Source organism: Pinus tabuliformis, chromosome 9, assembly GCF_031772625.1.
Source record: "Pinus tabuliformis cultivar Carrire ecotype Pingquan chromosome 9, CPIR1, whole genome shotgun sequence".
NCBI classification, from domain to species: Eukaryota; Viridiplantae; Streptophyta; class Pinopsida; order Pinales; family Pinaceae; genus Pinus; species Pinus tabuliformis.
In genome coordinates this window covers 833,513,293-833,536,017 of record NC_142307.1, presented here as the reverse complement: position 1 = coordinate 833,536,017, position 22,725 = coordinate 833,513,293, and the positions used below count along the sequence as shown (strand labels likewise).

The following is a 22,725-nucleotide window of genomic DNA, read 5'->3' as shown; positions in this document are numbered from 1 at the left end:
AATAAAGTGGACTCTAACTATTCTAATCCTACTTTCATTTTTCCATACAACTTTTCTGGATAATTATGAGAAAGCCCTGAATGGTACATAATGACTGAAATAACAACGCCAAAAATAATTGAAATTTCACCGCCCTGAGTTTTAAAAATAAAATAAAAATATGTTTTTCTAACCTGAGTTTGATAGGTTTTGCCACCTTCGGGAAAAAAAACACGCACATCGACGACATGCTCGACGTTTAACAAGCGTTTGTGAACTGGCAGTGAGTAGGAGTGGGCGGCCGGGCTCGACGTTCGACGGTTGAAATTAACTCCGATATTGATTATGTTGACGTGGTAGTAGTTGACGGACGACATGCCTCGCCGTTAACACCGCCGTTTGATTTGGCAGTTTCCCTCCAATCCCACCGACAAAGAAGGATGGTACCGTTTTCAACCGAAAGCGAGGAATTACATTATTCAAATTGGAAAACGAGCGAGCGAGCGAACAATATACAGTTAGATGGGAGAGATCCGAGTGGACCGTTGGACAAGGTGTTCGCAACGGCTACCTCGGGAGCAGTTTCAGATTGATTTAAGTGGGAACATTTTATAGCCGTTGGGCATTTGAACTCTATATATCCTCCTATCCCCTGCTCTCATGGATTCATACTACTTTGCTTAGCAGGCCATTCTTTGTTCAAACGTTTGGCTTGAATTTTTCTGTTAGTTGTCTTCTTATTCATCAGGTCATCATCTTGATCTTTCTGCACCAGTGCTTGGGCTTGAATTTTACTGTTAGTAGTCTTTTTATTCATCTAAGTCATCATCTCGATCTTTCTGCACTAGTGTTTGAGGTGAAGAAATGAGGGAGATTTTGCACATCCAAGGGGGTCAGTGTGGCAACCAGATTGGTGCCAAGTTCTGGGAGGTTGTGTGTGCAGAGCATGGCATTGATCCCACTGGGAGTTATCAGGGAACCACTGATATCCAGCTTGAGAGGGTGAATGTGTACTACAATGAGGCGAGTTGTGGGAGGTTTGTTCCGCGGGCTGTTCTCATGGACCTTGAGCCCGGAACCATGGACAGCGTGAGATCAGGCCCTTACGGTCAGATTTTCAGGCCTGATAACTTTGTTTTTGGCCAGTCTGGAGCTGGTAACAACTGGGCCAAGGGCCATTACACTGAAGGGGCTGAACTCATCGATTCCGTGCTGGATGTCGTCAGGAAAGAGGCCGAGAACTGCGATTGTCTCCAAGGTAAACTAAGGTTTCTTTATGTCAATATTCCAGGTTCTCATTGCTGTTGTGTATTGATTTTCTTGATTTAATGGTCATGGGGTTTTGTGGTGCGTGCAGGGTTTCAAGTATGCCATTCCCTGGGGGGTGGAACAGGGTCTGGAATGGGTACATTGCTCATATCCAAGATCAGAGAAGAATACCCAGATAGGATGATGCTCACATTCTCTGTCTTCCCTTCTCCCAAGGTCTCAGATACAGTAGTGGAACCCTACAACGCTACGCTCTCTGTTCATCAGCTGGTGGAAAATGCAGATGAGTGTATGGTTCTCGACAATGAGGCCCTGTACGACATTTGTTTCAGGACACTCAAGCTCACTACTCCTAGCTGTAAGTAGCATTGTATCTCACTTCATTTTTTCTCATTCTTAGGGTTTAGGGTTTTTAGATGGGTTAATTGAGCTTAGGGTTTAGTGTTTATCGATGAGTCAATTGGGCTTAGGGTTTGTGGATATCTTATCTTGGTTTTAGGGCTTACAGTTTTTTTTCCTTTTTAGCCGTCGGAAATTTTAAAGTCAATTGGGCTTAGGGTTTGTGGAATTCTTATCTTGGTTTTAGGGCTTACAGTTTTGTTCGTTTTGCAGTCGGAGATTTGAACCATTTAATCTCTGCGACTATGAGTGGAGTGACATGCTGCCTGAGATTTCCTGGGCAACTGAACTCGGACCTGAGGAAGCTTGCAGTGAACCTGATTCCATTCCCTCGTCTTCATTTCTTCATGGTTGGATTCGCTCCCCTGACCTCCCGAGGCTCCCAGCAGTACAGAGCACTGACCGTTCCAGAGCTCACGCAGCAGATGTGGGACTCTAAGAACATGATGTGTGCTGCGGATCCTCGGCACGGAAGGTACCTAACGGCATCCGCCATGTTCAGAGGGAAGATGAGCACCAAAGAAGTGGACGAGCAGATGATCAATGTGCAGAACAAGAATTCCTCGTACTTTGTGGAGTGGATCCCCCACAATGTGAAGTCCACGGTGTGCGATATACCCCCGACTGGACTGAAGATGGCCTCCACCTTCATTGGTAACTCAACATCCATCCAGGAAATGTTTAGAAGAGTGAGCGAGCAGTTCACGGCCATGTTCAGGAGGAAGGCCTTCTTGCACTGGTACACAGGAGAGGGCATGGACGAGATGGAGTTCACTGAGGAAGAGAGCAACATGAATGACTTGGTCTCAGAGTATCAGCAATATCAAGATGCAACTGCAGATGAAGAGGGAGATTTTGATGATGAAGAGGAAGCGCTTCAGGACATGTAGTTTAGTGCTTTTTCTGTCTCGCTCCATGGGTAGTGCAACATCCAGTTGCTGCTGTTGTTGCATTTTACATTCCATGCTCTGTTTTTTTGTATGAATGGATAACTCATAGAACCATATAATAGATTTTAATTAAGTTTCTTTTCCTCCCTGTTAATCTTCTTGGCGATACATGTTTTATTCTTAATGTTGCCCTTCATTATTTTTTTTATAGTTTACATCTTGCATTGGCCTTTGACCTTATTTTGCACCAAAATGCAGCACATATTGAGTTTGATGGGCTTTGGGTATAACTGTAAATAGTAACTGGGCCAGAGATTTGAATTTTGTGAGTGTGATCCAAAAGCATAGTGGTATGGAAAAACTATGATCCTTGAATTAATTTGTTAGGTTGGAAGTGATGTTCGTAATCTTCATCAGAAAATTGGGGTAAAGAAATTGCTTCTGTATGCAGAGCTGGTTCACAGTTATTTTTCACTGAAGAAATCAGCTGGTTCACAGTTAAATAGAGAATATTAACGAAAAAATTGACAAATAGAATAATTATTCCCTGGTTTCATACAAATTTTGAATTTCAAACCTATATTAGGGGAAATCCTCAATCAATGTATTTATTTTTCACCCTTTGATACAGTTTCAGGGGAATGCTGGAAGTTTAATCTTAATATATTTGCATGCTGGTTTTATGGGTAAATATTCTTCAACTGGAGCGAAACAGACGGGAAAAACAAAAACTCTCTTCCGGACTGTAGTGTGCTAAGTAGAGTACCCGTTGGTGAGCTTTATGGGAATGCTGGAAGTTTTACATGTTTTCCACGATAATGAAACATATAGGAAAGGAACAAATCCTAGTCAGTGCATGGTTACGTTATGGGTAATGCATATTATGGATGTTGTGCTATATGCAAATCCTGATCACGAGTAGAGTTTTAATGGGCATGCTAAGTAGGTGTGTTTGACTGCTACATTAGTTTGGAAGTTTAAATTTGTTGCTTTTACTGTTGTACATGCCTGCAGTGGATCTCTACTTAGTAGGTTTGTTAGTGCGAGGTGGGCTCTCTGAGCTTAATGGGAGTGCTGGAAGTTTCTTCAACGAGAGTGTGAAACGGAGGAACAGAACAAAAATCTGTCATCTCAGACTCTGATGTGCTTTTTATGGATCCCTACTTCCTTTTTCATGCTTTTAAGGGCTTTCCTAATTGCTTGTGGCATGGTCAAAGTTTGAGTTGTTTAGTATTATTTGTGTGTTGAGCTGATTTAAAAAGTTGGTTATGGAATGTGTCCACAATATGTTTTGTGATGTTGGGTATTGGGTTTGCCACATTGGTAAACTCTTTAAGAGATCATTAAGCATGATTGAAATTATGTTGTTTTTCAGTTTGAAGACTTCTTTAAGGATGAAAGGCTGGGTCAAATAGTTGATTTATTCAGAAATGTAGTTATCGAATGTGTTCTTCGAGGTGGTTTCCTAGATGTAGGATTTGTGACAAGATCAGCAAATTCAGTGTGTGAGCATGGGGCTAGATTTATATTTATTTTATATTTAAATAGGATTTTAGAATTTTCAGTTGGCCTAAGAATTTTAGACTAAGATCTTAGAAGAGCTGACCACATTGAATTATAATTTAAATAGGATTTTAGAATTTTCAGTTGGCCTAAGAATTTTAGGATTTCCAGATGGCCTAAGAATTTTAGGACTTGAAAAGAATTTTAGACTAAGATCTTAGAAGAGCTGACCATATTGATATGGGAAAGAGAGAATATACGCATTGACATGGAAGGCTTCAGGGACAATATCTTCCTTTTTATAGGAGGCGGGGATCAGAAATTTGAATGATTTTGGTTGCGACAGTTGTAAGAAACACAAACTTTTGGGACATGCATCTAAGATTTACACAGTTAGTAAAGAACACCATATTTTACCCTCACTTTTAGAGGTCATTGCAGTGGATCTCTACTCCTAGTGTCGGGATCCAAGGCGTTCCAAGTATTCTTCATAGTGAGGGACAAAAGTTTTTCCAACGTGTCTAGTGTTTTGAATGGATAATGTTCTTATCATTAGAATCGACTCTTGAATGGATAATGTTTTTATTATAAAAATCAATGTACAATCAAATCAAATTTAATTAATGTTAGATTTAGTTAATGTTAGATTTAGGAAATGAGAGGAAAATCCATCTTATTCCATTTGTTGAATCAATGTACACTCAAATCAAATTTAATTAATGTTAGATTTAGGAAATGAGAAGAAAATCCATCTTATTAGTCCCTGCCATCTGGCATCCGGCAGGGACTATAGTAATCGTTCGTAGCCGACTTAGCATTAATTTGCAGTTTTTTTGTATGTTATTTGCAGTTTTATCATAAAGTTCGGAATTGACCTTGCGTTGATGTGCGCCCATCTATTCCTTCGCCATCTTATTTGGCCTCTTCCCGATGCGGAAGAGGCCTGACCATAGCCTAAATTGCTATTTAGGCCCAGTTCATTGTGCCTGACCGTGAGCGGTTTGCTGTTAATGCTAACATTAATTGGTTAATTCTTAATGTTAATTCGTATTATATCGGAACAGGCATATGCTAAGGTTGCTGTTGTGCAGGTGTCCGCCATATGCTAAAGGTTTGATCTTAACGGCTGTTGTGCAGGTGTCTGTGTGCATGGCGAGAGGTGTCCGCCTACCCGCTCAGCAGAGTCCCCAATATCAACACCTCTCTGCGCAAAACCCCGTTCATCTGATTCCTGAATCTGGTTCGCTCGTCTCCCTCTGGCCGAGTGGCTACGCTCCTTGGCAGTCCTAGTTGGGTATTCTCCCCGTGTAGGCCCTGTTTGTTCACGCTGAAAGGCAGTTTCATTCTTCTGCAACAATGCATCCCATTCATGTACTCATTATGTTCTCATTCCTCAGCTTCTACAGTGGCTTAAGTTTGCATGTATCTGGTTATGTAACTGCATGCATTTCTTTTTTAATGTAGATTCTGGTTCTTAATTGTTGGATTTCTTTGCTGATTAGACAGCGTGTATCTCTCGGCCTACAGTGTAGATTCACATCCCTAATCTCTGCATTCGTCTAGAATTTTGCTTAAGTTTGCATGTATCTGGTTATGTAACTGCATGCATTTCTTTTTTAATGTAGATTCTGGTTCTTAATTGTTGGATTTCTTCGCTGATTAGACAGCATGTATCTCTTGGCCTACAGTGAATGTCCGTGTCTTAATAACTTCATAAGTTAGATAAGAACAGACTTGCCCATCTGTACTCATCCTTGAATGCCTGTGGCTCTCCATGAGCAGCAGCAACTCCCCTATCTTTACCAGGGTTAACGGCTGGTGAATCAGTTCGACTGCAATGTGAAATAGCTTTGTCATTAAGGCTTTGCCTACCTTTTGCTCTTAGCTGTTGTGGTGAGATCTATGTTCCGTTTATCTATTTTTATTAAGCCGTGTTGTGAATTGATCTGAAAAACATAGGAAAGCAACTCGATGCAGCAAAAATCAATGTCAGTTTGGTATCACTGAAACAATATATTCATTTGTGAGTTAGAATGCTAGGTATCGTCACAAATATTGAGTCAATGTTCTATATGTGAATGCTTACCATGTATGATTTATATCTCTGATTTCAACCATGCTTTTGTTAATGGGTGACATTGGGTTATTTATTGCCTCCCGATTGTTGTTTCTCATTGGCTTTGGGTTATGATTCAATGAATTGTTGTTCTTTAGACTTCAAGCATTGTTGTTCTTTAGACTTCAAGCCTTTTAACTTTTTACCTGTTTTCAAACTTGAACATTCTTATTAGTTCCACTTTGCAAATTATTTATATTGTTCCTAAGTACTTTTCTTTACTTGGGTTGCTTGAAACTTAATATAACTGCTACGAGTGGATTTGCATGAAATCAAAATGATTTTCTCCATTTTTACGATGGAGTGAAGAGTTTCTTACTGGGGAGAAATCTTGTAAATAGTGAAATTAGTTTTCTGTAGCTGTCTAGGGTAATGAATTGTCTTATTATGATTTCTAATTGTGAAATGTTAGCAAGTTTAATTAAATTGAAACGAGCCTATTTGCAGGGATACATTTCTTCTGCCTTGCAAACATGCCTTTTTATCCTCAGATTGTCTTTTCTTTCCTGTTTAAAACTTCTGGTATACAGAAGCTGCATTTTGCTCTTAGCTCTTGCTACCACTTCTTAAAAATTGAAGCCTACGAAAGCCCATGTCCAAAGATTTCTTTGTGGAGCTACATATCTTAGAAGTTGCATTTCGTACTTGGTTTTGTAAACATTTATCAACGTATTTATTATTCATTATGTTTTCTGAAAGTGAAACTTGATAAGTCAAACTCCATTACATTATGTTCTTCAAATAAGGCAGAGAAATTAAGCTACTCATGGTTCCACATGCTTCCTTGAACAACATGAAATTGGCAATAACAAAACCATGATTTTGTATGATATGAGAAAATATCTGATAAGTAGAGTGTTATAGAAGCCTAAAGAAATGTTAGGCTTGAGATTTCTGGGAAGAAAACTTGATTGAAAGCCAAGCTGCTTATTTGCGTTCAAACATCAACTCTGAATCTCCTGATCTAGTTGGGGAACTGTCGGCATATAGTGCTGCTGGTCAATCTCTGAACGTCAAAACATAGTATAAAGAGACAGACTATAGTTGTGTGGCATCCTTTCAAATGTAGTTATAAACGACCCTTGTAGAGGATATTTACTGTGTTCTACAGTGCATCCACAATTGAGTGTTAGTTAAAGGCTCATACATGTACTGACAGTTGTATGACCCAGAAGACCTCGTGGTTTATTTTGGACCACTTAAACATGTTCTCCTTCTATCAGCCTTCCATTGCCCAAGCTGCATGTTATCTCTTACATAACACATTTGTTTCTCTAGATTAGAACATAATTATGAAGGTCATAAACATATCGAATTCCTTTGTTTTTTTCTCTTATCTTGAATTTATGTACAATTGAATATGACCTAGATTACATGTTATCATATATTAGAACAGAATTATCAAGTTTATATACATATCAAATTCCTTTGATTTTCTCAAGAATACTTTCCTGCATTGATTGTAGGGCAAAGGAGCTATCATAAGCAGCAATCCTGCAATCAAGGCCAGGCTCTGCAGAATCCTTGGAACCACAACGCTGTTGCACAAAGACTACGATTGCTCGAAGAAGCAGTAGCTTTATCCTACGTGACTTTACAGGAAGACCTACGATGTATATACATATAAAATACTTCAGAGTTATTAACTGGTGGTGCTCAATGGTCTAGCAGTTTTGGTGGCGAGAGATTCGATTAATGTTGTATTTGCATATTCCCACGATTAATAGTTACAGATAGGTACTTGTGCATATTGAACTAGAATTCGTTGGAGTTGCTAAAGCAAAGGAAAATCATGTGTCTAACCTCTACATCAGTTTGAAGAACACGATCAAGTCCCATTGAGTTTCAATATGGCATGGTGCTTGCGGAGTACACGAATTCAAAGGCAATTTTACAAGTATTGCTGCTCAGTAAGAAGAGCTTCATGTTTTGTCGATGGTTCAGTTTTCAAGGAAGCAACAGGATTCGAACAGCGCCCTCTGAGAGAATCGGTTCCCGGAGACAAGCCCTTCTCTGGCGTGACCTTTTATCTTGCAAACCATGATCTGTTCTTTTTCTTAGCTATCATTACTGTAACATGTTCCAAGAAAGCACTATGAAAATCTGTTGTTCAAGGTTTTGGAAATGCTCTTGTTCTTATAATAATTAGGCTCTCTTGTAAAAGAACTATGTGCAGGGACTAGCTGCTTCGCAGCCATCCTTGTTTCATTTGTTTCTATGCCCCATAAAAGCCCTTATTGCACAGTGATCTTCATCCCTTTAAGGTGGTTGGGGTTCGGGGTTTTTCAAAATGACACTTTCACGGAGAAGAATCTTGTTCATGAAATTTTTTGTGATAGATTTCTTGGAATTTAATGGTGTTTAATCTCAAAATTATTGTGAAATAACAATTGTAGATAGCCATTTGATACCAAAATTACACACTAGTAAAATAACAACAGTCATTTTACTAAAAACCTAATAATAGATTAATATTTATAGTAGTCGTTTTGAGTTCTATGTAACAGTAAATATATTATTACATGTTATATTAAAATTTACAATCCAAAATAATTTTTATAATTAAAACCATGTTAATATTTTTGCGGTTTTGATGAAAGTGCAACTAAGGAAGGTGAATGAAACAAACTGATAGTGATTATAATTTTTATATATAATAAAAATATAAAAATAAATTAAATTTTAGTATAATTAAAAAATATAAAATTCAAATATACCTTAATTAAATTAAATTAAATTAATGTTAGATTTAGCAAAAGAGAAGAAAATCCATTTTAATTATAGATCTATCAAGTGCTAAGTGTATCAAGTGTTAAGTGGAATCTAATCTCTTGAGGTTCAAACCTTTTTAGAGTACAAAATCTAGCTATCACATGTTGTAGCTTTTCTTCAAAATTGTCCAAGTTCACCAACTTTATGAAACGACTATTTCGAAAAACTTTTGAAAGGTTTGGTCAAAGCATATCGAAAAACTTGATAGAAATGCTTTTAACTAGTTGGTTCAGAGAAGTAGTTATGGAATGTGTTCTGAGTTGGTTTCCTCGATGCAGGATTTGCAACAAGATCAATGAATTTATTGTGTGAGCATGGGGCTAGATTTATATTTAAATAGTTGCTTTAGGGATTGTAAAGACTTCAAAAGAATTTTAGAATTTCCAGTTGGCTAAGATCTTAGAAAGAGTGGGGAATTCAAATGAAGAGTTGACCACATGGATATGGGAAAGAGAGAACAAACATTGACAAGATTTTCTTTTTTTTAGGAGGCGAGGATAAAAAATTTGAATGACTTTCGTTGCAACTGTTTTAAGAACCAGAAACTTTTGGGAAGAGTGGTGATGAGATTGGTGTTTTCAACTATGCATGTTAAGTTTGTGGGCTTGCTATGAACATAGGCTTGCTGTAGGTACATGGATCTAAGATTTACACGAAGTTGGTAAAAAACACCATCTTGTACCCTCGCCTTTAGAGGTCATTGCAGTGGATCTCTACTTCTAGTGTTGGGATCCAAGACCTTTCAAGTATTCCTTATAGTGATCCCATCCCTTTAGGGGCAAAAGTTATTCGAAATGGTAGTTTCATATAGTTGGTGACCTTGTTGTGAGCTTAGGCTTCTTATTTTCTTTGTCTCTACGCCCCCATAAAAGCCTTATTGCACAATGATCTCCATCCCTTTAGCGAGGGAAGTTTTTCAAAATGACACTTTCATGGATAAGAGTCTTGTTCATGATATTTTTGTGATGAATTTCTTGGAATTTAATAGTATGTGTATATACACCCTAGTGTTTTGAATGGACAATGTTCCTATCATTAGAACCAATGTAGAATCAAATCAAATTTAAATAATGTTAGATTTAGGAAAGAAGAAAATCCATATTAACCGTCTATTTATGAAGTGCCAAGTGGAATCCAATATCTTGAAGTAAAAACCTTTTTAGAGTGCAAATTTAAAGAAATGTTTACACCTTGAGAACTCCAAGTTTTAAATTAGATTTAAAAATCCAGTGATCACATGTTGTAGGATTTCTCCAAATTTGTCCAAGCTCTCCAATTTTGGAGTATCCAAGTTGGATGACTCTTAGTGTCTCTTCCATTAGAGGCACCTGCAAGTATTTGGTGCTTATGAAAAAACAACTGATTTGTATTCATTCTTCTAAATCAAGTCAAATTTTAATGACTTATTGATGAGACTAGCCCGTAACTATGATTCAGTTTAATTAAACGTTGATTAACAAACAATTTGGGATCTATGTGTATGATTAGGATTAAGTGAATGATTATTCAGGATATTTGGTTGTTGGCATTTATGTTGGAATTAATGTGGATCTGCTGGTTGTACTTGCCTCGACTTCTGTTTTACCGCTCTCCGGTTCTACCAAAACCCTTGTTCCACTTTCATTCCATCATTTGTTTGCGTTTTTGCTGCGATGAGGGTTTATGCCTGCAACGAGGGTTTGTGCTCGCGACTGTGTAGAGCTTGGCAGCAAGGTTCTGTGTGCGCCCAGCTATGAGTTCTTCCTTCTGTTGGCGAGATCTCTCTGCCTGCACTTGCAGCTTCGTCGCCTGGTTGCCTGGGCACTGTATGGAAGGTTTCTTCGTCTGTGTGAGAGGGTTATTGCTGTTTCCGTCTGAGTGGTTATTATACCTTCCTCTGTTCCATTGTTTCGTTCTGTTACAATCTTTCTGGTTGTGAGCTTATGCTTGATGGATGACTGTTCTGTATTCTGACAGGTCGTAGTCACGGTGGCTTCCTCAGCTTCGCGGTCCTGGCAAGGTAAGCTGTCCCTTCATGCTATAGCTTACCCTCTTCAGTTTTCTTCGGCACTAACAATGTTCGCTCCTTTGTCCGCAGGGTTTCACCGTCGACTGTGGCTCAGATGGGGTTTCGTTCCTCCAACGCGAATACTCTTCAGGTAAGTGATTTTCCTGGTTGTGCTTTCAAATCTCTTTTTCTTTTGCTACTTCCTGGCTATACTCGGCATACATTTGACTGACAATACTCTGTTGGCTCACTATGCAGGTGAGGGTTTGTTCCCAGGCGTGGTCTACAAAACTGCTACGAGCAATGGCTCCGGTAGGGTCGTTCTCTGCTACTGTTGTCAGTTTATAGTTTTGTTGTCTCTGTCATGTCACTGGGCTAAGTCCCAGTACTCCTTCGTTTGATTATCTTTGTTGTTGAGCGACCCGGGTTCTATTTGTATATAAACTTTGACTGTGGTTCGGCTCTGAACACTTGTAATTTTGTCCGCCTTTCTGTGGTGACCGACTAGGGTCCAACCCTAACTTTCAGGGTTTTGCTATATCGTGTTATCTTTTTTCTTTGTTCTTAATTGAGCATTCGGGACTGTTTGAATGTATATCAATATTATGATTATAAAAGGAATTAACAGGAAAATTCTGTGTAGTCCGTTTACCTCTGTTTTGGGGTCGTTATTCAGTAGTTATATTCTCGTTAGATTCCGAACTGGCTCGTACTATCGTTTGCTTCCATATATTTCGACACCGTTGTTGTTGTTGCCGGAACTCCTTGCTGGGAACGCTCGTTTGGTTTCTTCGTTTGCTCTCTCTATTTAGTTTGCATACTCAGTAGTTAGAGGAAAGCAAATGAATGTCATGGACAAACTGTTACAGATGGATTTAGATATTCGGATGAAAAATTACTTTCTGTTTATTGTATTTCTCTTCTCATGCATTGAACCCCTCCAGAATGTATTACATTGGTTTTTGTATTGTATTTAGACAGTTACTTGAATTGTTCTCGGTTACCCTTCAGTTACTTTTATAGTTACACAATTGATGACTATGCTGGGTTTTCTTGTGCTGTAGGATTTACAATATTATATTTTTTTTTATGAACAGACAGCTGTAAAATGGATTAAGAAAATGACATAACAACGTAACTGTAATGACCCTATCCTAACTGTACTGTTCCTAATATTCCTTAACTAATAATAAAAATAAAAAAACTAGTTTCTAGACACTGTTTTATTCAGCGAATGTAAATGAAACTAAAAGACATTGAACTTGTCCTCCTTAGCTGAGACCAACACCCAGTCATGGTGCCCTTAGCTAGATGCTCCTACATCAGGCTCCCGGGGTAAGAAAGATTCATGACTCCCGTCCATGAGCTTCTCAACTGAATAGCCTGCTTGCTGTATCTGTCTGGCGTTAAGTCATGAAATGTCCTCAATGGGACGGTTCTTCCACTTGACCAGATATTGCAGATATTCTTTCCGTCGAGTTCGCTTGGCCACTTGAGTGTCGAGGATCCTCTCGATCTCAAGGGGCTGAGCGTAAGGCATTTGTCTCATCCAAGTCTCACTCCCTTCCTGTGTGTCCCATGTAGGCCATGCTATACTGTCTTCCTCTGGACTGGCAGTATATGGAAACAGGTCTGCCACATTGAAGATGGGCGAGATGCCTATTCCTGGTGGCAGCTGTAATTCATAAGCATTGGCTGAAAATTTCCGGAGAATTTTGCAGGGGCCTATCTTTTTGTACTTCAGTTTGTTGTATGCACCTCTAGGAAAACGTTCCTTGCGCAAATGTGCGAGGACTTCATCCCCCACATTAAACTGTACCTCTCGCCGTTTCAAATTTGCCCACTGCTTATACTTTTGACTGCTGTCCTGCAACTTCATTTTCACCTGCTTGTGTAGATCATTCATTGCTTTGGCGAAATCTTCCCCATCAGCACTTCGTCTTTCCTGCTGTCCTAGATCTCGTAACTCATGCACTCCGCGAGGATGCATGCCATATAAGATCTGAAAAGGACTGTAACCCGTGCTGCGATTGGGTGAGTCGTTGTAAGCGAACTCCGCCTGGGCAAGTACTCGATCCCACATTCGTGAATTTTCCCCAATCAAACTTCGTAGCAGGTTCCCCAAGCTCCTATTTACCACCTTTGTTTGCCTGTCGGTCTGCGGGTGATAAGCAGAGCTGAAACTTAACTGCGTGTCCATCTTCTTCCACAAGGTGCGCCAGAAGTGCCCTGTAAACTTCACATCCCTGTCAGAAAGAATGGACTTAGGTAGGCCGTGTAGCCTGACGATCTCTGTGAAGAACAAGTGGGCCACGTGAGTGGCATCGTTGGTTTTTCTGCAAGGGATGAAATGTGCCATCTTTGAAAACCGGTCTACTACTACCATCACCGAATCATAACCCTGCTGCGTCCTTGGTAGACCCAAGACGAAGTCCAAGCTGACTGAGTCCCACGGTCTACTCGGAATGGGAAATGGTGTGTAGAGTCCCATATTCTGACTGTGTCCTTTCGCCAACTGACACACTTTACATCTGGTCACAAATCTCTGCACTTCCCTTCGCGTCCTTAGCCAATAATAAAAATGGTTGAGTTGCTCTAACTTTTTGTCTATGCCAAAATGTTCAGCTAGACCTCCACTGTGCTTCTCCCAAATGATATTTTCTCTCACTGAACAATCATGAATGCATAACTGTCCCCCTTTAAACAATAGCTTCTCCTGCAAGTTATAGTCCAACCATGGACTATTGTTTCTCAGCAAAGGATTTTGACAGGCTTCATAAGCCTCTTTGAAATCCACGTCGGTTTGATACAAGTCTTTCAAATGCTCAAAGCCCAGCACTTGTATCGTACTCTCTTGCAAGAGCAAGGCTCTTCTGCTCAACGCATCTGCCACCTTGTTGGCCTACCCGCTAATGTGTTTCAACACAAAAGTGAAACTCTGCAAATATTCAACCCACTTAGCATGCTTGTGATTCAGCTTATGCTGTTGCATCACGTATTGCAGTGCAGAATTATCAGAAAATAAAACAAACTCATTCCCCAACAGATAGTGTCTCCAATGCTTCAGTGCTTGGACGACAGCATAGAATTCTTTGTCGTAGGACGAATACTTCTGCCTACTCTCATTCAACTTCTCGCTGAAAAACGCAACAGGGTTGTCTTCTTGGCTTAGTACAGCTCCAATGGCCGTACCGCTTGCATCACAATGAACTTGAAAAAGCTTTTTAAAATCTGGCAATCTCAGGATTGGTATTTCTGTAATCTTCTTCTTTAGTAGCTGAAAACTCCTCTCTGCTACCTCAGTCCAACAAAAAGGCTGACTTTCCTTTTTTATAGTGTCCAACATAGGTGCGCAGATTTCACTGAAATTCCTTGTAAATTTACGGTAAAAACTCGCCAGCCCATGAAAACTACATACCTCAAACAGAATTTTTGGGGATGGCCAGTTAACAATTGCTGCTATCTTCTCTGGGTCCATCTTCAACTCATTTTCTGCAATCACAAAACCCAGATAAACCAGTTCTTTTTGTAGAAAAGTGCATTTTTTCAGATTTATTAGCAACTTATTCTGCTGCAATTTTTCCAGCACACTTCGAACATGTCGAAAGTGTTCCTCCCTCGTCTTGCTGAAAATTAATATGTCATCAAGATACACTATTACGAACTTTCCAATAAATTCTTTCAAAATTCCCTTCATCAGTCGCATAAAGGTACTGGGTGCATTACTCAATCCGAATGGCATTACTAGCCACTCATACAACCCTTCATTGGTCTTGAAGGCTGTCTTCCACTCATCCCCTTCCTTGATTCGAATATGATGATAACCACTCTTTAAATCAATCTTTGAGAAATATGCTGCCCCGCTTAGGCAGTCCATCATATCGTCCATCCATGGCAGTGGAAATCTGTACCTGATGGTAATTTTATTGATGGCCCTCGAATCCGTGCACATTCGCCATTCTCCTCTTTTCTTGGGAGCGAGAACTGTTGGAACTGCACAGGGGCTCAAACTCTCCCTTATTATCCCTTTATCCAGCAATTCCTGCACCTGTTTTCTAATTTCCTCATTGTCTTTGGGGCTCATTCGATATGCTGCCTTATTTGGTAGACTTGCTCCAGGTATAAAGTCAATATGATGACTTGTACTTCTCTTGGGAGGCAATTTATCTGGTAAGTCATCCACTACAATATCGCTGAATTCCTGTAGCATTTTCTGAATTTCTAGGCAAATCTGACACCTCTGTGTGTAACAGCACTGTTTTTTCTCTTCTCACAACAACATAGTTCACTTCACTATCTTCAATCTGCTTCAAAAACTATTTTCCACCCATTAGTAACACTCTCGCGCCACTTGCTTCCGCTGTCTCCTCCTCTTTGATGGGCACAAGTGTGTGCTTGATCCCATCTTTGACAAACTTGTAGCAGTTTGTCTTCTCATCATGCACTACCTTCTGGTCATACTGCCATGTCTTTCCTAGCAGTATATGACATACATCCATTGGCATAATATCACAAATAACCTTGTCTTTATACCTGCCAATATGGAACTCAACTTCACACTGTTCGTCAACCAATAGCTGATGGCCTTTCTGCAACCACGATACCTTGTAAGGAGTGGGGTGCTTCAGCCGCTTTAAACCAAGCGTCTCTACCATCTCTGTGGAAACCAGATTATCCGTGCTCCCACTGTCGATAATCAGCATGCAACATTTTCCGTGCGATTTACAAATTGTCCGGAATAATGCTTTCCTTTGAGTTTGTTCAGCTGTTTCTTTGGCTGGTTTCAGCAACACTTTATTCAGAACTAAGGCTTCCCCTATTTCCGGCACATTTTCTGCTTCTTGGGGAGGTGCCTCTGCTTCCTCTGGCTGTGCAACATACGCACCTCTTTGACCAGCTTGTTCCACTTCAGGACACTCAAAAGATCTGTGCCCCCACTTGTGGCACCTGTAGCACTGATAGTTAGCTCCTCTGCCTCGGCCATTCCCTCTTCCTCGCTGATATGGCCTGCCACCTCTAGTGCTGTCTCCTTTTTCTGCTGTCCCAGAAGTTTTGGAGCTGCTGCTTTCTTCACTATTGCTGGCAGTTCATCCTCTGCCATAAGACCGTCCTCTTCCTTTGCCGGTTCCTCGTCCTCTCCTAACATTTTGCTTTTTGGTGATCTTCTCGTCTGCCTTCATGACACTCTGGTAGGCTTCTTCTATATTTTTCGGGGAAAGAATGCTGATTTCATCTAATATTTCCAATCTCAGACTGTTTACATACCTTGCTGTTTTTTCCAGGGTGTCTTTTGTATAAACAACTCTTAAATTTACCCGGTAGAATTTTTCAGTATACTCTCTCACTGTCATCCCTTTTTGTTTCAAATTCTGCACTTGCCGATGTAGTGCAATCTGGTAGTCTTTGGGCAGAAATTTGCCTTTCAACTTGGCCACCATTCTTGACCATTTCTTTATTGGCAACTTGTTCATCCTTCTTCTCTCCGCTTAGACACCGTCCCACCACAGGGCTGCGTGTTCCTTCAGCTTTGCTGCAGCGAACTTAACTTTCTGATCCTCACTGGCCTCTTCACACTCAAAATATTTGTCCAATTCGCTGATCCAGTCCAACAGAACTTCTGTGGACAAGCTGCCGTCATAATTTGGAATTTCTAGTTTAGGCTTGCTACTAGCCAATAGGGCCGACCTCAACAATCTCATTTCCGGCCCTTCTTCACCTAATCCATATGTTGTCACTATGGCTTCTTCTTCGCTGTCATCTCCTACCTCTAGATCCCTTCTCCTTCCTGCTTCAACTGCCTCCAAACGGGTAATAAGGATCCTGATTTCCTCACGCAATCCTTCCTCTACTGCTCTCCGAGCACCTCTTCCACGACCTCATCTTCCAACCTCCATTTCTCAGGAAAACTCTAAATCCTGCTTTAATACCACTATGATGAGACCAACCCATAACTATGATTGAGTTTAATTAAACGTTGATTAACAAATAATTTGGGATCTATGTGTATGATTAGGATTAAGCGAATGATTATTCGAGATATTTGGTTGTTGGCATTTATGTTGGAATTAATTTGGATCTGTTGGCTGTACTTGCCTCAACTTCTGTTTTCCCGCTCTCTGGTTCTACCAAAACCCTTGTTCCACTTTCATTCAGTCATTTCTTGTTTGCATTTTCGCTGCGATGAGGGTTTATGCCTGCAACGAGGGTTTTTGCTCGCGACTGTGTAGAGCTTGGCAGAAAGGTTCTATGTGCGCCCAACTATGAGTTCTTCCTTCTGTTGGTGAGATCTCTCTTCTCGCACTTGCAGCTTCGTCGCCTGGTTGCCTAGGCACTGTATGGAAGGTTTCTTCATTTGTGTGAGAGGGTTATTGCTGTTTCCCTCTGAGTGGTTATTATACCTTCCTCTGTTCCATTGTTTCGTTCTGTTACAGTCTTTCTGGTTGTGAGCTTATGCTTGATGGATGAATGTTCTATATTCTGACAGGTCGCAGTCACGGTGGCTTCCTCAACGTCGTGGTCCTGGCAAGGTAAGTTGTCCCTTCATGCTATAACTTACCCTCTTCAGTTTTCTTCGGCACTAACAATGTTCGCTCCTTTGTCTGTAGGGTTTCACCGTCCACTGTGGCTCAGATGGGGTTTTGTTCCTCCAACACGAATACTCTTCGGGTAAGCGATTTTCCTGGCTGTGCTTTCAAATCTCTTTTTCTTTTGCTACTTCCTGGCCATACGCGGCATAGATTTCACTGACAATACTCTGTTGGCTCACTGTGCAGGTGAGGGTTTGTTCCCAGGTGTGGTCTACGAAATTGCTACAAGCAATGGCTCCGGTAGGGTCGTTCTCTGCTACTGTTGCCAGTTTATAGTTTTGTTGTCTCTGTCATGTCACTGGGCTAAGTCCCAGTGCTCCTTCGTTTGATTATCTTTGTTGTTGAGCAACCCGGGTTCTATTTGTATATAAACTTCCACTGTGGTTCAGCTCTAAACACTTGTAATTTTGTCCGCCTTTCTATGGTGACCGACTAGGGTCCAACCCTAACTTTCAAGGTTTTGCTATATCGTGTTATCTTTTTTCTCTGTTCTTAATTGAGCATTTAAGACTATTTGAATGTATATCAATATTATGATTATAAAAGGAATTAACAGGAAAATTCTGTGTAGTTCGTTTACCTCTATTTTGGGGTCGTTATTCAGTAGTTATATTATCATTCGATTCCGAACTGGCTCGTACTATTGTTTGCTTCCATATATTTGGACACCGTTGTTGTTGTTGCCGGAACTCCGTGCTGGGAATGCTCGTTTGGTTTCTTCGTTTGCTCTCTCTGTTTAATAGAAAGGAAAAATATGATAGATAGGAACGCACAATGCTATTTAGTTTGCATACTCAGTAGTTAGAGGAAAGCAAATGAATGTCATGGACAAACTGTTACAGATGGATTCAGATATTCGGATGAAAAATTACTTTCTCTTTATTGTATTTCTCTTCTCATGCATTGAACCCCTCCAGAATGTATTACATTGGTTTTTGTATTGTATTTAGACAGTTACTTGAACTGTTCTCGGTTACCCTTCAGTTACTTTTATAGTTACACAATTGATGACTATGCTGGGTTTTCTTGTGTTGTAGGATTTACAATACTATATTTTTTTTATGAACAGAGAACTGTAAAATGGATTAAGAAAATTACATAACAACGTAACTGTAATGACCCTATCCTAACTGTACTGTTCCTAATATTCCTTAACTAATAATAAAAATAAAAAAACTAGTTTCTAGACACTGTTTTATTCAGCAAATGTAAATGAAACTAAAAGACATTGAACTTGTCCTCCTTAGCTGAGACCAACACCTGGTCATGGTGCCCTTAGCTGGATGCTCCTGCATCACTTATTTATTATAAGTGTAAATTTGTAATTATATATATATATATATATATATATATATATATTTGATTTTTTTTTTTAATTTATTAATTTTTTTAAAATTTTCAATATAAATATTTTATTATCATTTTCTTTTGTTTGTCAAGTTGTCTAAGTTTGACTTCCAGCTTGACCTTTGACTTGAGAAGTAATGACCTAAGGGCATCTAAGTTGTCAAAATCACCCGGGGATCGCACTCAGCCTCGACCACACCAACCCTTAACATGATCAAAATTTTGACCGCGAAATTTCGAACCAATGACTTTCACATCACGAGTGACTTAGCAGTACACCCTATCACATCTATTCTATATCTTATAGGCTATTTTTTTTTATTACTATATCCTATGCTCAATGTAGAGCACCTCGATACATTTTTCTAATAAAAAATTGGATAAATTGAATAATATAACAATTTTAAGAGGAGAGAGATTTATAATCGGATAATATAGCAATTTTAGGAGGAGAGAGATAAAATATATTAAATGCCTTGTATTATTAACAATAACGTTGTATAATATTATAAGATGGAATGATATATTTAGATGTAAGAGGTTAAAAGGTCGTGGGATAAAAAAATGTTAAGGTTATGGTTATATGATTAAAGAGAGAGTGCCAAATATTGATGAAGTATGGTGATAATATAAATACTCAATAAATTATGATTTGTTAAAGATATATATTTTTGGGATAAAAAGGTTAAGTAAAAATTAAAAGATTGAGATAAAATAAATAATATGTGTATATATACCTTAGTGTTTTGAATGGACAATGTTCCTATCATTAGAATTAATGTAGAATTAAATCAAATTTAATTAATGTTAGATTTAGGAAAGAAGACAATCCATATTAACCCTCGATTTATGAAGTGCCAAGTAGAATTCAATATCTTGAAGTAAAAACCTTTTTAGAGTGCAAAATTTAAGGAAATGTTTGCACTTTTAAATTTGATTTCTCCAAATTTGTCTAAGCTCTCCAATTTTGGAGTATCCAAATTGGATGACTCTTAGTATCTCTTCCATTAAAGGCACTTACAAGTATTTGGTGCTTATGAAAAAACAATTGATTTGTATTCAATTTTCTGAATCAAGTCAAATTTTAATGACTTATTTATTATAAGTGTAAATTTGTAATATTATATATATATATAATTTGATTTATTTTTTTTATTTTTTCAATATAATTATTTTATTATCGTTTTCTTTTGTTTGTCAAGTTGTCTAAGTTTGACTTCCAGTTTGACCTTCGATTTGAGAAGTAATGACCTAAGGGCATCTAAGATGTCAAAATCACCCGGGGATCGCACTCAGCCTCGACCACACCAACCCTTAACATGCTCAGAATTTTGACCGCGAAATTTCGAACCAATTACTTTCACATCACAAGTGACTTAGCAGTACACCCTATCACCATCTACTCTATATCTTATAGGCTAATTTTTTTATTACTATATCCCATGCTCAATGTAAAGCACCTCGATACATTTTTCTAATAAAAAACTGGATAAATTGAATAATATAACAATTTTAAGAGGAGAGAGATTTATAATCGGATAATATAGCAATTTTAGGAAGAGAGAGATAAAATATATTAAAGTCCTTCTATTATTAACAATAACATTGTATAATATTATAAGATGGAATGATATATTCCATATGTAAGAGGTTAAGAGGTCGTGGGATAAAAAAAATGTTAAGGTGATGGTTATATGATTAAATACTCAATAAATTATCATTCGTTAAAGATATATGTTTGGGATACAAAGGTTAAGTAAAAATTAAAAGATTGAGATAAAATAAATAATATGTGTATATATACATTAGTGTTTTGAATGGATAATGTTTTTATTATTAGAATTACTGTAGAATTAAATCAAATTTAATTAATGTTAGATTTAGGAAAAAAGAAATTCCATATTAACCCTCGATTTATGAAGTGCCAAGTGAAATCCAATATCTTGAAGTAAAAAGCTTTTTAGAGTGTAAAATTTAAGGAAATGTTTGCACATTGAAAACTCCAAGTTTTAAATTAGATTTAAAAATCCAGCAATCACATGTTGTAGGATTTCTCCAAATTTGTCCAAGCTCTCCAATTTTGGAGTATCCAAGTTGGATGACTCTTAGTATCTCTTCCATTAGAGGCACCTACAAGTATTTGGTGCTTATGAAAAACCAATTGATTTGTATTCATTCTTCTAAATCAAGTCAAATCTTAATGACTTATTTATTATAAGTGTAAATATGTAATTATATATATATAATTTGATTTATTTCTTTTATTTTTTTAATTTTTCAATATAAATATTTTATTATCGTTTTCTTTTGTTTGTCAAGTTGTCTAAGTTTGACTTCCAGCTTGACCTTTGACTTGAGAAGTAACGACCTAAGGGCATCTAAGCTGTCAAAATCACCCGGGATCGCACTTAGCCTCGACCATACCAACCCTTAACATAATCATAATTTTGACCGCGAAATTTCGAACCAATGACTTTCACATCACGAGTGACTTAGCAGTGCACCCTATCACCATCTATTCTATATCTTATAGGCTATTTTTTTTTTATTACTATATCCCATGCTCAATGTAGAGCACTTCGATACCTTTTTCTAATAAAAAATTGGATAAATTGAATAATATAACAATTTTATGAGGAGAGAGATTTATAATCAAATAATATAGCAATTTTAGGAGGAGAGAGATAAAATATATTAAATGCCTTGTATTATTAACAATAACATTGTATAATATTATAAGATGGAAAGATATATTTAGATGTAAGAGGTTAAAAGGTTGTGGGATAAAAAAAATGTTAAGGTTATGGCTATATGATTAAAGAGAGAGTACCAAATATTGATGAAGTATGGTGATAATATAAATATTCAATAAATTATGATTCGTTAAAGATATATATTTTTGGGGAAAAAGGTTAAGTAAAAATTAAAAGATTGAGATAAAATAAATAATATGTATATATATACCTTAGTGTTTTGTATGGACAATGTTCCTATCATTAGAATTAATGTAGAATTAAATCAAATTTAGTTAATGTTAGATTTAGGAAAGAAGAAAATCCATATTAACCCTCGATTTATGAAGTGCTAAGTGGAATCCAATATCTTGAAGTTAAAACCTTTTTAGAGTGCACAATTTAAAGAAATCTTTGCACCTTGAGAACTCCAAGTTTTAAATTAGATTTAAAAATCCAGCGATCACATGTTGTAGGATTTCTCCAAATTTGTCCAAGCTCTCCAATTTTGGAGTATCCAAGTTGGATGACTCTTAGTATCTCTTCCATTAGGGGCACCTACAAGTATTTGGTGCTTATGAAAAAACAATTGATTTGTATTCATTCTTTTGAATCAAGTCAAATTTTAATGACTTATTTATTATAAGTGTAAATTTGTAATTAATTAATATATATATATATATATATATATATATATATATATATATATATATAATTTGATTTATTTCTTTTATTTTTTTTTTTAATTTTTCAATATAAATATTTTATTATCGTTTTCTTTTGTTTGTCAAGTTGTCTAAGTTTGACTTCCAGCTTGACCTTTGACTTGAGAAGTAACGACCTAAGGGCATTTAAGCTGTCAAAATCACCCGGGGATCGCATCCCCGCACTCAGCCTCGACCACACCAACCCTTAACATGATCAGAATTTTGACCGTGAAATTTCAAACCAATGACTTTCACATCACGAGTGACTTAGCAATGCACCCTATCACCATCTATTCTATATCTTATAGGCTAATTTTTTTTATTACTATATCCCATGCTCAATGTAGAGCACCTCGATACATTTTTCTAATAAAAAATGGATAAATTGAATAATATAACAATTTTAAGAGGAGAGAGATTTATAATCGGATAATATA

The 22,725-nt window shown here is 37.9% G+C and overlaps 1 protein-coding gene across 1 annotated transcript; it reads left to right on the top strand.

Moving 5' to 3' along the window:
- The first annotated feature begins 470 nt into the window (after window positions 1-470).
- LOC149151367 (tubulin beta-4 chain-like) lies at window positions 471-2,691 on the top strand. Its single transcript, XM_089445891.1, has 3 exons — window positions 471-1,237; window positions 1,337-1,606; window positions 1,861-2,691. The coding sequence occupies exons 1-3, from the start codon at window positions 844-846 to the stop codon at window positions 2,535-2,537; spliced, it is 1,341 nt and encodes a 446-aa protein (XP_089302017.1). The 5' UTR covers window positions 471-843; the 3' UTR covers window positions 2,538-2,691.
- Window positions 2,692-22,725: the final 20,034 nt, after the last annotated feature.